At 39.6% G+C, this 15199-nt stretch overlaps 1 protein-coding gene across 1 annotated transcript; it reads right to left on the reverse strand.

Moving 5' to 3' along the window:
* Window positions 1–14510: 14510 nt before the first annotated feature.
* Window positions 14511–14858, reverse strand: LOC138905628 (uncharacterized). Its single transcript, XM_070194147.1, has one exon. The coding sequence runs from the start codon at window positions 14856–14858 to the stop codon at window positions 14511–14513; it is 348 nt and encodes a 115-aa protein (XP_070050248.1).
* Between the last annotated feature and the right edge of the window lie 341 nt (window positions 14859–15199).

Genomic DNA, 15199 nt, shown 5'->3' on the forward strand with positions numbered 1-15199 from the left:
GCATATACGAGAAATTTAACAATCAAAGATATAACATGATATTACAATTTCTAATTAAATGCATGAAAGATTCTAAGAGTCTAAATAGGTTAAAATACCACATATAAGCCCGTGTACACACTCATCACCTCGTGTACATATCTTTCACATTATTCAAATAATACAAATCAACTAAAGTCCTAAGGGGTAGTTCCCCCCACAAAGTTAGACAAGATACTTACCTCAAACAAGCTAAATCAATCCACTAATAATCCTTTCCCGCGAAAATCTAACTTTGGATGACTCGAATCTAGTCAAAATAACTTAATACCATAAATACAAGCCACATGAAGTAATTCTGGATAATAAAGTTCCAATCTTTATAGAAAATCAAAAAGTCAACCCAAAGAGTCAACTCCGGGCCCGCACCTCAGAACCTGACCTAACTTATAAAATTCGAACATCCATTCTGATACGAGTTCAACCATACTACATTTATACAATTCCGACTTCAAATCGATCGTCAAATCCTCAATTTATGGTTTAGGAAAGTTTTACAAAATCCCCCAATTTTTTCAACTCAAATCACTAATTAAATGATAAGAACAATGATGGAATCATGAATAATAAACAAATCTGAGTCAAAGTCACTTACCCTGATCCAATCCATGAAAATCCCCTCCAACGTCGCCAAAAACCGAGCTCTCTAACCCAAAAAATGAGAAATGAGATAAAACCCTCGAACTAGCTTATTTCTGCCCAGGCTTTCCACAAATGCGGACAAGTAGTCACTTCTGCGACTCCGCATCAACGAAAAAACATCGCAAATGCGGTATATCATTAAGGCTGGAAAATCCGCTTCTGCAATAACACATGTGCATCTGTGCATCGGCTTATGCAAAAAATAACACTGCATCTGCGGTACATGCCCCTCCAGTCCCACTCTTCTTCCGCGGAAGAATTTGCGCTTCTGCGCGAGTGCACCTGTGTCCAAGTGTCTGTACCTACGACTTTCCCCTAGCCAGCCTTCCTTCACTTCTGCGATCCCCCAGCCGCACCTGTGACTCCGCATCTGTGGCCAAGCCCACCGCAAATGCAATGACACCAGAACTCAGATTTCTTCAGCAGCCTTCCTAAGTGCAAAATGTATCCGATCCGAATTACACCCGACAACTTATATAACATTAAATGAACATAAAAGATGCAATAAATAGGGAAATGGGGTTACAATACTCAAAACGGTTGGCCGGGTCGTTATGATATATTTGATAGGAATACAAGACACCATCGAAATACTCTTTCCGTCTTATAAATTCCCATGTTAATTTTGTCGAATTAAATTTTACTCCAAATTAAGCGTAGATGCTTTTGAAGACCATTCAGCTTTATTTTCTTAATTGAATCTAATACTATGATTGTTACTAGCTAGGAAATCCTATATTTTGAAAAGTTAGAAAGAGAAATGATAAATGTCAAAGTAACGCTATTAAAGACTGTCACAGTAGCTAAGAGTGGGTCTGGCGTGAATGATTTTTGGATGGGAATTATACAATATTGATGAATTTACAAAATCACCGACCCGAATTGTTATTGGATGCATCTCTTTTCTTCTAACCGGATATGCACTTTCCAACCTTTTCCAAATTATGTTATTAATACAATATTGTTCGTGGCTATTGTTGACACACAAAATGATGTATTTAGTATTTGTTAGCGTACTTTAAGCACTTAAAAGCTCAATAAACTTGTAGGGTTGCTATATATATGCTGAAATTATGGGTTAAAGGCTTTCTAGATCAATTATGTTAGGATCGAAATAATCAGGTGTCATGAAGATTAAAGCAAACCTTGAACGATGATACATCAGACAACAAAAAAAGAAATATATCAAAAAAGGTACAAACATTTAACGTGGTTCGATCAATTGACCTACGTCCACAGGCGGAGATGAGCAATCCACTATATAAAAGATAGTACAAAATATCGAGAGAACAACCTCACAAAGAGGCAAACACAAGTGACAGACTAATAATTGTCCCGAAGTTTTTCCCCTAAACAAGACTCACAAACCCCATCTGGCTACATTGCGGATGCTACTGAATGAGAAGGAAGGATCATCAATATTGTCACAATCCCAAACTCCCACCTTAGGATGTCGTGATGGCACCCTAAGACTAGGTAAGCCTAACATACAAGAGAATTTATCAGAGATAGCCACTAAGAATATTAAATTAACTGATAAGTCTCATCATATCATTAATACTGAATAACAATCACCAAAATTCCCTAAAACAGGTGAAATTGAGTTATAAGCTCTAAGAAGTACACTAGAAATCTCAAAAGTACAATACTATCTGATGTGAAGATAAACAATATAAAAGATAATAGTAGAAGGTGACTCCGAGGCCTGCGGGTGTCAAGCAGGTACACCTTGAAGTCTTCGGAATATCTAGTCCAATCACTAGCATCTGGCACGTGCTGAAGTACCTAGATCTGCACAAAAATATACAGAAGCGTATCATGAGTACACCACAACGGTATCTAGTAAGTATCAAGTCTAACCTTAGTAGAATAGTGACGAGGTTAGGTCAAGACACCTACTAGATAAAGAAAACTTAGCAACGTGTTAACAAAATATAATAACGGAAAGCAAAGAAATAAATGACAAAAAAGGATTACAATGATATAAGGCTACCAACGGAATTTAAGGCAATAAAAGGGCGACAAAGAGTGAACATATGATAGGAACAGCAAATGATCAAGTACCGTGAGAATACAAGTATAACAATGAAGGAAAGATAATAACCGTTCAAATCAACAAGCCTTTTTGGCATAGAATGTACAACAAGAATCATAACCGAGGTATCACACCTCATATTCTCATTTCATAAGTAACAATCATGATATTTCTTATATCACTGCGTGAACCTTGTATTTATTTTAAAAATATTTTCTCCTAAATAGTTACACGCGTTTTAGCCCCCTTATCTCACCGCGTGGCTTCAAGTAATTCCCTTACTAGCAACACATGTATAAATCCAACCTTATCTCACCGCATATGTTTCAATATCCACCCTTATACCACCGCATGCGTATCAGTATCACAACACAATAATCAACTCACACCATATTTTCCCATATGCCACAACATTTGCCAAATCAGCAGTACTAATGCTACCACAACACATAGCCCACGACTTAACCACAATGTGTACAATAAAGATAAAGTGTTGAATCAAACATGCAAAGTCAACCCCAGGCTCGCACCCCGGAACCCAATAAAATTCACAAATTCTGAATACTCATTCAATAACAAGTCCAACCATACTAATTTTATCCAATTCCATTCACAAATCGACCCTCAAATCACCAAATCTCACTATCCAATACCATAGCCTAAAATCATCAAATGTCTCTTCAACTTCACAAAGCCTAGGTGTAATAATCAATGGGTAATTAATATTTATAAGACCGAGTTCCAAAAGTTCAAAAATAAAAAAATTACTCAAACCCTCGAATTCATGAAATCTGCCAGTCAAATTGCATTTACGATGAAAAACCTCGCACCTACGATATCGCATTTGCGGTCCCATTCTCGCATTTGCAAGATTCACTAAAGTCCCGACCTCCCGCTTTTGCAGTCGTCCCTCTGCACCTGCGAATCCGCGCTTGCGGAGACTTTCCACTTCTGTGGCTCCCAACTCCATCAACAACTTTCTACTTCTGCTTATGCGGAAATCTATGCGCACCTACGGAACTTCCCTAGCCAAGCCATGCCCGCACCTGCGCTACAGGAGCCGCACCTGTGACTCTGCATCTGCAACCATTCCCATCGCAGATGCGAAAACACCAGATGTCATAAAGCGCCAGCAATGACACCAAGTCAAAAATGATCTGTTAACCATCTGAAACACCTCCGAGGCCCCCGGGTTTCCGTTCAAACATACCAACAAGACCTAAAACATGATGAAAACTTACGCCTCAAATATCATCAAACAACATCAATATCACGAATCGCACATCAATTCAAGCCTAATGAAACTAATAAACTTCCAACTTCTAAAACTAATGCTGAACCATATCAAATCAACTCTGAATGACACAACGGATCTATTCCAACTCCTAGAATCAAAATTCGAACCCGATATCAACAACGTCAACTCTCGTTCAAATCTCTCAACCTTCCAACTTTTGCCAAAAAGCCTCAAACTAACCTACGGACCTCCAAATCACCTCCGGACATACGGGTAAGTCCAAATTTTCCATACAAAGCTATTGGAATGATTAAAACTCTATTCCAGAGTCGTCTGTACAAAAGTCAAAATCCGATCAACTCTTTCAACTTAAGATTCTAATTTTGAGACTAAGTGTCCTAATTCACCTCGAAACTTTTTCGAAACCAATCCACTTACCCCGACTAGTAATATAACCACAAATGAACATAAAAGAGGCAATAAATAGGGAAACGAGGCTGCAATATCAATAACTATAATAGCTCGATCTATCATTTTAAGAATTAGTATCCCGTTCATCGGTTTAAGGTCTCGAGCAGCTTTGTATCATGTGTTATGATTTGCGTATATGGTCGAATTCGGGTTTTGGATGATTCGGGGTCAATTGCAAGAAGGATTCTTGTTTTAGAAGCTTGAGCGATAAGAGTTTATCAGAATTTGACTTTGGTGTAGACGACTCCGAGATGGCATTTTGATGATTCCAATAGTTTTGTATGGTGATTTTGGACTTAGGCATGCATCCGGATTTGTACTTTGAGGTCCTTAGGATAATTTGAAGCATTTTGGCAAATATTGGAAAGTTGAAGTGTTGGATGGTTGAGAGGTTTGACCGGGAGTTGACATTTTTGATATCGGGCTCGAATTCCGATTTTGATAGTTAGATTAGCTCTGTTATATCATTTGGGACTTGCACAAAAGATTTGAGGTTATTCCAAATTGATTTGATATGTTTCAGCACGAGTTTTGGAAGTTAGAAGAATTGAAAATTCATAAGTTCGATTTGAGGTGCGATTCGTAGTTTCGACATTGTTCGATGTGATTTGAGGCCTCAAGTAGGTCCGTGTTATGTTATGGAACTTTCTGGTATGTTTCGACGGGATCCCAAGTGGCTCAGATGTGTTTCGCTCGTGTTGTAGAACATTATGAGCCTTATGGAAGTTGCTGGATATTCTGTATGGTGGTGCCTTCGCTCCTGCGCATGAGGGACCGCAGGTGCAGTGCCACATGAGCGAGTGTAGTGGAGTATGGGCTGAGCACAGAGACGATTATTCCATATCCGTGAAATCGCAAATACGATGCATGAAGCGCAGATGCGATGGTCAGGAGTATAGTGGGTCTCGCAGGTGCGAGCTTTTCAAGCAAAAGAGGCCGTCGCAGGTGCGATGCATTTCTCGCAGATGCGTATCTGGACATAATGCTAAGAATCAAAATTGGTCACTTTCTTCATCTCATTTTGAGTTGGGAGCCTCGGTTTTGAGCGATTTTTGAGGGGTTCTTCACGTGTTCGATTGGGGTAAGTGTTCTATATTCGGAATTGATTACATTTCATGATTTCATACTTATTTATATCATTAAATTAGTGAGTTTAGTGGAAGAAAATGAGAAATTTTGTAAACATCTTTCAAAATGTAAAATGAGGATTTGAAGGGCGATTCGATATCAGAATTTGATAATTTTGGTATGGTAGGACTCGTATCAGAATGGGTATTTAGGTTTTGTGAATTTTATCGGGTTCCAAGGTGCAGTCCCGGGGTTGACTTTTTAGTTTTAATTAAAGACCGAAACTTTATTATCCGGAATTGTTTCCTATGAGTTTTATTTATGATTTGAAGTTATTTTGGCTAGATTTGAACCGTCCGGGGGTTGTTTCGCTCGAGAAGGTTATTTTAGAGTATCGTCCTAGCTTCTTTGAGGTAATTATCTTGCCTAACTTTGTGGGGGAACTACCCCTTAGGATTTGAGTCATTTGTGTTAATTGTGTCATGTGAAGGCCGTGCACGCGAGGTGATGAGCACGTAATCGGGCTTATTTGTGAAAAATTGACCGTTTAGGGCTCTTAAGTTCTTACATTCATTAGATGTGAAGTTGTTTTAGCATGTTAAATTCTCTATTTACTAAATTTACCCTTACGTGTCTTATTTGGAATTGATTGATTCATGTTCTGTCCTCATTGCCAAATTAAACTCTTATGTGCCCTAATTGATGTTGTTGCCTCTTTATTGCCTTGTTGTCTTTTTCGTAATTATTTAACCTTAATTGAAGTTATTATTATTTCTTCCATAACTGCTTAACCTTAATTGAAGTTATTATTATCTCTTCCGTAATTGAGTAACCTTAATTGAAGTTATTATTATCTTTTCCATTATTTCTTAACTTTAATTGAAGTTTTGTTGTCATATCCATTGTTGACATGTTCTTATTTGGGGTCATTGATTCATGATATCTCTCTTATCATCAATTTGTAATTTTGTGGAATCATTGTTACATATTATCTCTCCCTTGTTGAGTTATTCTTATTGAGACCATTATTCTATGTTGTGTCTTTCTTTGTGAGCCCGTTCTTCTGTTTCTTTATGTTTGGAAGTTCTTATGTTGATTTACTTGCCATACTCTAGTGTTATCGTTGTTGTTGTTGTTGTACTCAGTGTTGTTGAGCCGAGAGCTATGCGTGATTATGGTCTTGAAATTGTTTTGAGGAAAAGTTGTGGCATATGGGCACATGTGGTAAAAGACCTTATATTGTGTTGTTATGTTTTGGCACACGTGATGTTGTTGAGAGGATTGTTGGGGTGTTCGCACGTGAGTTGTCCTACTATTATTGTTATTGATATTTTCACATGCGGCGTGACAAGGCAGGCTATATATGTGGGTTTGCGCATGTGGTAAGACAAGGTGAGAATATTATTATGCGTGTGTGGCGAGACAAAATGGGCATTTAATTTATTGTTGCGCATGTGGCGAGACAAGGTGGGCTATGTAGTGGTGTGCCTACCTTGTGTGAATTATACCTTTAACATTTTGTGGTGATCGTTTCTTATGTGTTGTTCATTGTCTCTACTCTTACTTGTTTACTTGAATTGATAGAACACTTGCACAAGCATACACATAATTAATCACCCATATTGGTTTAAGAAGATGAATCCTGATGTTATTGACCGTTTACATGTACTCCTGTTTACTTGTGTTCTGTGTGAGAGTTGTTCTATTGGCACATGAGTTGTCCGTGTGGTCATGGATCATTATTATTATTGGCACGTGAGTTGTCCGTGCGGATATTTGATACTGTCACTCCCTTGGCACGTGAGTCGTCCATACGGTTATGAATTGTAATCTGGGCACGAGGTGTCAAGTGATTAGGGTTCACGAATTGGGACCCGTGAAATGTGACTATAAGGTGAAGTACCTCGGGGAAATCTTTGAACAAATCTTGTGTGGAAGCGGTTGCTCTTATTGAATTATTACTTGTTCCATCTACTTGGTTTCACCGGACTTTAACTGTATTTAGCTTACTCCATGGCGTTATTACCTGTTTGTTCCCTGCTGCTAATTGTTTCTCTTAGTTTCCTATTACAAGCTTTGTTTGTTATTGTTATCATGCTTAGTTTTATTATGATATTGTTCCCTCTTAGCTTCACATTCATACTTGTACAGGTTATTTGATCTAGTAGGTGTCTTGACAATCCCTTGTCACTACTTCACCAATATTAGTCTTGATACTTACCGGGTACCACTGTGGTGTACTCATGCTACGCTATGCACATTTTTGTGCGAATCCAGGTATTATGGAGTTGGTTGATCATTAGCTAGTTGTTCGGACTTAACTGTGGAGACTCAAGGTATACTTGTTGTCACGTTTGTAGGCCTCGGAGTCACCTTCTAATATTGTACTTGTACTATTTATTGTCATGCCCCAAAACCGAGGAGTGCGACCGGCGCTCAACCGAGCGAACCCGACCGAGCAAGCCTATTAGATTCCTTCTACCAAAACTGGATCTTCCTCTGGGTTAGTAAGCCTGTTATTTATTTGTGCATCTCATCAATGAAATCCTAGGATCTTCCTCTGGGTTAGTACCCGTGAACACTTGAGGATCCAACTAGAGAAACATGTTCACCCTGGAACTAGTAGAATCTCCTGGCTGACCGGAAGAAGTAGGTGCAATATTTGACATCTGGATCTGGGAAGCTACTATATTTGAGCCGACGTCTGGATGGATCCTCTAAGATAAACATCAGAAACACCAGAATCAGAAGCTAGAAGAGGAGGTGGAACTGGTATATCAGTTGGAGGGACCGTTGCACCCTTAGTAGGTGTAGGGACAGGTGATGTCTAATCAGTTATAGTAGAGTCAGGCAGTGTAGTAGCTGGAGGAATATTCTCACACCTCGGGTGCTCACCCGCATCATCTATTATAGGATCAACTATCACACCTGGGTGACATTGGCTCTTTGGCCAGTTCTTGCCTTCTTCTTAGGTGCCATGTACTGAAAATTAGAGTAATGCAGGGGTTAAAGGAGGAAAAATCTTACAACAGCTTTATCGCACGATCAAGAACATGAAAGAAGGGTATTATTCCTAAATGCCCATGTAGCATCCTAATTATAGATGTGGGCGACAACACACCGATAATAAGGACTCTACTAGACACGGCTCAGAGACATCCTAGGACACTTTAAAACCTTAGGCTCCGATACCAAGTTTGTCACGCCCTAAAACTGAGGAACGCGACCGGCGCTCCACTGAGCGAACCCGACCGAGCAAGCCTGTTAGATTCCTTCTACCCAAACTCATTCATGAATAAAGAGAATATATGTTTTCCTTAATTAAACAATAAAGTGGTCATGTCTGCAATTACCAATTTCTTACCATAAGTTTCACCACTTTTTTTAAAGTCTCAAATGGACAAGTAATACAACCACAACATAACATAGTTTGTCTTTTCCCAACACCAATACAGACATCCATACTATGTCTACGGAGCCTCTATAGATAAAGAAGAGTACAATGATAATGCCGGCAACAAGGCCCGGGCTATACCTCAAACATAATACACAAAGTACAAAAGTTTCATGACCCCGGAATGAAGTGGGGCTCACCAAGTCAGCTGGGGAGAAGGTGCACTGCTATCACTGACCAATATTTCCTGCTGTGGAACCACCTGCATCCATTGAAAGATGCAGTGCCCTCGGCAAAAGGGACGTTAGTACTGTCGAATAGCGCTAGTATGTATAACTAAACACCCTCTCAATAGAATGACAAATAATACAAACAAGATTATCATAATATCAAAGAAAGCTTTAATCAACTTCAAACCTCAATTTAGGATCAAGACAATGTTTAAATTAATTTCCATATCTCACATTGGGATATTTTTAGTATCGATATACCATTATTCCCTATACTAATACCACCACACTCTCAGCATAGAGTCCGATCATGACCCGATTGGCTAGGCTATCTCATTAGAGACATCAACCACAATTACTCTCAATATCAATACCACCGTCTTTAACACGGAGTCTGGTCACGACCCGATCGTCTAGGCTATCCATTAGGGACATCAACCACAATTACCATTTCAATTACAATTTCCAGCACAATCACCACCATGTGTGCGGCATGGTGTCCGATCACGACCGGATCGGCTAGGCTGTCTTAATCGAGACATCAACCTTTTTATATCAATCATTGTATTTCACGTTACTTTCACATCTTTTCATTTCATTGGCACTAATGGCCATTATTATAAGATCATCCTTGGCATGTTGGACATATTTAGTATTTCATGCTCACCTTTTCACTTTATAACATCAACATCATCATCAACAACAACAACAGTTCAAATCAAGGCATGTAGTAAACATGTGAGTAATTAAGAGTCTAAGGCACATAGAGATATTTCACAAAATTTGGCATAACAGCCATCGTTTGAATTTAACTTGAAGTCGAACATTTCTAATGCACAACCCATATTTTTAACACATCCTCAATTGATAACATAACATAAATAAAGCATTTGGAATACTTGTTGAACGTATATCTTTCAACCCAATCTTACTCGGAACAGCCAATTTTATAATGATCCACTCGGGACTTACATAATTCACATGAATATCGTGAGATCCAATTCTAAGAGAAGAGTTTAGCCAACATACCTCAATTGAGCTTCCTTAAACTCTAAAACGTTCTGGAATTCTTAGCAACTTCAATCTATTATAGAAATATAACAAATTGAATCAAAATTAGGAAGATGATCATGGTTCTAGCTCACTTGAGCATTTTATCAAACACTAGGTGTGCATAAGGTTTCAATGTCCTTTTTATGAAGGATTCCATCGTCCCACAACCCAATCTTTACCATTTTTAGCTCAACAATCTTCCTACACCCTTTGATAACACATGCATGCAAAATAAACAACTCTCATGCTCAAACATTATCTTGCTAGTTACCCATTTCCAGAAGATTTCGAAATTAGGGTTTATGGTGTAGAATCTTACCTCTAGGATAAAGACCTAGTGAGCTTCCCTTCTTAATCTTCAAATATTTGAGCAAGAATTGAACAAAAAATATTAAAGAATACCTTCTCACTCTAGGGCACTCTCTCTCACTCTAAAATATCATATTATGTCTCAAAAATGGCCCAAAGAGTGTATTTAATGAAATAGGGTCGGGTTTTAAAAACCAAACAATGGAGCTCCGGAACGGTTCTGCGGTCGCATATGCGACCGTATAATGGATATGCGGACCGCATAATGGTCGTATAATTGGTTACAAAATAACCAAAAGAAATGTCTGTGTATGCGGTCACTATGCGGTCCGCATAACTGTTATGCGGTCGTATAGTCGACCGCATAGCTGCTTCCAGAATGGCCCTCTCCTGCTCACTTCTGCGGCCATTATGCGGCCTGCAGAGTGATTATGCGGTAGCATAATAGACCGCATAAATGCGCTTTTCCGGCAAACACGTAAGCCTAGTCCGGCACCATGAAATATTATTTTCTTTGCGAATTTTACCAGGCTTTACACTTATATACTTTGAAATTTTTCCGGGGTGTTACATTCTCCCCCGCCTAGGATCATTCGTCCTCGAATGAGGGTAAAAATCTGTCATTATCATCTTATACAACTCAGTTTGTTTTATACCACACACTAGTAGCCCCATATTTGATTAACTCCCTAAATTTCAAAAGAATTTCGCTAGAGTTTCCCTTGTAATTAGGCCTATCCACCTGTGAGAGAGCCCCAGAAACACATCCTAACAACATATACATATTCCAATGACATAACATAATACAAAACAATTCCAACTGTGGCCTCATAAGCAATATATTTCCAGAAAGGAACACCCTTAACACCAATTATTCAAATGATACAAAAATTCATAAAAATTAAGTTTTATAATTTTCCTAGATCACAACTTTAAATACATGGTCATTCAAACAAATAAGGATACTTTTTCTTCATTTCTCCCTCGGGCTCCCAAGTAGCCTCTTCAACTTGTTAGTTTCGCCATAACACTTTCACGGAGGTAATTTCTTTATTTCTCAATTTTCGGACTTGCCGATCAATAATAGAAATCGGAGTCTCTTCGTAAGTCAATTTCTCATTTACCTCAATAGTCTCAACCGGAACAATGAGTGTCGGGTCTCCAACTACTTTCTTCAACAAAGACACATGAAACACCGGGTGTACTAATGACATCTTAGGTGGTAGCTCAACCTTGTACACCACCTCACCAATCCTCTGAATGATTTTGTACGGTCCGACATACCTCAAACCCAATTTCCCTTTCTTACCAAATCGCATTACACCCTTTATGGGGAAAACTTTCAAGAATACCCAATCATCTTCTTTGAACTCCAAATCCCTACGACGAACATCCGAATAGGATTTCTGATGAATCTGAGTAGTATTCAACCGCTCCTTAATGATTTTAACTTTTTCCATAGCCTGATGTACGAGGTCTGGCCCTATCAACTCTGCTTCCTCAATTTCGAACCACCCAATGGGAGATCTACATCTCCTACCATATAAAGCCTCGAACGGTGCCATCTGAATACTAGCATGATAGCTATTGTTGTATGCAAATTCTATAAGTGGTAAATGATCATACCAGCTACCCTTGAAGTCTAGCACACAAGCACGCAACATATCCTCAAGCGTTTGAATAGTTCTCTCTGCCTGCCCGTTAGTCTACGGGTGAAAGGTTGTACTAAGATTCACCTGAGTACCCAAACCTTGCCGAAATTTCTTCCAAAAATTAGCAGTGAATTGTGCTCCCCGATCAGAAATGATGGAAACTGGGGTGCCATGCAACATGACTATTTCTTTGATATACAACTGAGCATACTGCTCCGCTGTGTTGGTAGACTTAACCGGCAAAAGGCGTGTTGACTTCGTGAGTCGATCCACAATCACCCAGATGGATTCAAACTTGTGCGGAGTGCGTGGTAATCCTACCACAAAGTCCATATTAATCATTTCCCATTTCCACATTGGAATTTCTATGTTCTGTTCCAACCCACTGGGCCTTTGGTGTTCGGCCTTCACTTGTTGACAATTCGGACATCTTGCCACAAAGTCCGCCACATTCCTCTTCATATCATTCCACTAATAGACTTCCTTAAGATCATGATACATTTTTGTAGAACCTGGGTGCACAGAATACCTAGTAGAGTGAGCTTCAGTCAAAATTCTTTCATGGAGACCATCCACATTCGGAACACATAGTCGCCCTTGGTACCTTAGTGTACCATCATCCATGCCAAGAGAAAAGGCCATGGTCTTATGTTTATGAATCCCCTCTTTCAATTGCACCAACAATGGATCGTTGTATTGTTTTTCTTTGACTTTCACTACAAGTGATGATTCAGCCCTATTATGCATAATTACCCCTCCTTCACTAGAGTCTGTAAGACGAACTCCCAAACTAGCCAATCGATGAACTTCTTTGGCTAATGGCCTTTGATATGCCTCCAAGTGTGCTAAGCTACCCATAGATTTTCGGTTAAGAGTATCCGCCACAACATTAGCCTTTCCTGGATGGTATAAAATATCAATGTCATAATCCTTGAGTAATTCAAGCCATCTTCTCTGCCTCAGATTCAATTCCTTCTGTTTGAAAATATATTAAAGGCTCTTATGGTCCGTGAATATATCCACATGGACCCCATATAAATAATGACGCCAAATTTTCAATGCAAATACCACTGCTGCAAGTTCTAAATCATGTGTTGGATAGTTCTTTTCATGATTCTTGAGTTGCCTAGAAGCATCAGCTATCACCTTCCCATGTTGCATTAATACACACCCAAGCCCAATTCTTGAAGCATCACAATTTACCAATAATCCATCTATACCCTCTGGTAGAGTCAACACCGGTGTCGTAGTCAATCTTGCTTTCAACTCTTGGAAACTTTTTTCACAAGCATCTGACCATTGGAACTTAATTGACTTATGCGTCAATTTAGTCAATGGAGAGGAAAGAGTAGAAAACCCCTCCACAAACTTTCTGTAATATCCAGCTAAGCCTAAGAAATTGAATTTCTGTTGGAGTTGTAGGCCTCGGCCAATTCTTCACAGCTGAAATTTTCTGAGGATCAACCTTAATTCCCTCACTATAGACTACATGAACCAAGAATATAACTGATTCAAGCCAAAATTCACACTTTAAAAACTTTGCATATAACTAGTGCTGATGTAGGGTTTGCAGAACTAGCTTGAGATGATCGGCATGGTCTTCTCGACTTCATGAATATACAAGAATATCATCAATAAACACTATCACAAAAGAGTCGAGGAATGGCTTAAAAACTCAATTCATAAGATCCATGAAGGTTGCTGGGGCGTTTGTTAGCCTAAAAGACATTACTAGAAACTCAAAATGCCCATATCGGGTTCCAAAAGCTGTTTTCAGAATATCCCGCTTCCTGATCTTCAATTGGTGATACCCGGATCTTAAATCAATTTTGTAGAAGTACCTGGCACCTTGCAATTGATCAAACAAGTCATCTATCCTTGGTAGTGGTTACTTATTCTTGATTGTGACCTTATTAAGCTGCCGATAGTCAATACACATACGTAGTAACCCATCTTTCTTTCTTACAAAGAGAACAAGTGCGCCCCAAGGCGACACACTAGGTCGAATGAAACCATTTTCTAACAAATCTTTCAATTGTTCCTTTAGCTCCTTCAATTCTGTTGGTGCCATTCTGTAGGGTGGAATAGATATAGGATGTGTGTCTGGCATCACATCAATCCCAAAATCAATCTCCCTGTTTGGTGGGATACCAGGGAGTTCATCCGGAAAGACTCCCAAAAATTCATTCACAACAGGCACGGACTCAAGTGTAAGTGCCTCAGTATCGGTGTCTGTAACCCGGACCAAATGGTAAATACATCCCCTGTTTATCATTTTCGTGGCCTTAAGGTAAGAAATAAACCTACCCTTCGGCACTACGTCATCACCCTTCCACTCAATAACTGGCTCATTCGGAAATTCGAACCTGCCAGTCCTCATTCAGCAATCAAGCTTGGCAAAACAAGAGTAAAGCCAATCCATCCCCATTATCATATCAAAATCGACCATTCTCAATTCAATAAGATTGGCCGCGGTGTTTCGGCCACGAAACGTGACAACACAATCCCTATAGACCCGCGCGGCTAAAATAGACTCAACAACCAGAGTAGATACAGAGAATGGCTCATAAAGCTGTTCTGGTTCTATCCCAAATCCCATAGCAACATAAGGTGTGACATATGACAAAGTGGAACCGGGATCAATAAGAGCATATACATCATAAGATTGGACGGTTAATATACCTTTGACAACATCTGGAGAAGCCTCTAAATTTTGGCAACCCCTCATAGCATAGAAACGGCTAGATCCTCCCGAACTTTGTGCTCCACCCCTAGCTGCACCATGCCCTGTGGGTGTTAGAGTGCCTCAAGCTGGAGGAGGTGCTGCGGATGTAGTAGCTGCAGAACTTGCTGGCTGTGTTGTGCCCCTGCCCGCACCCTGGTAGGACGAACGACAATCCATTTGAATGTGGCCCCTCAATCCGCATTTGTAGCATATGGGTAAGTCCATGTAGCATATTCCTAGGTCCATCTTTCCACAACGAGGGCATGGGGACCTCCTCTGCTGCTGGAATCTACCACCATGACGACCCTGCTGATATGAGCCTCTATTGCCCTAATTGGGCCTGA

This window comes from Nicotiana tomentosiformis, chromosome 2 (genome assembly GCF_000390325.3).
Source record: "Nicotiana tomentosiformis chromosome 2, ASM39032v3, whole genome shotgun sequence".
Classification (NCBI taxonomy): Eukaryota; Viridiplantae; Streptophyta; class Magnoliopsida; order Solanales; family Solanaceae; genus Nicotiana; species Nicotiana tomentosiformis.

What these genes read in the sequence shown, in the direction of transcription:
- LOC138905628 (XM_070194147.1), bottom strand. Translation starts at nt 14,858, where the DNA reads ATGAGGGGTTGCCAAAATTTAGAGGCTTCTCCAGATGTTGTCAAAGGT.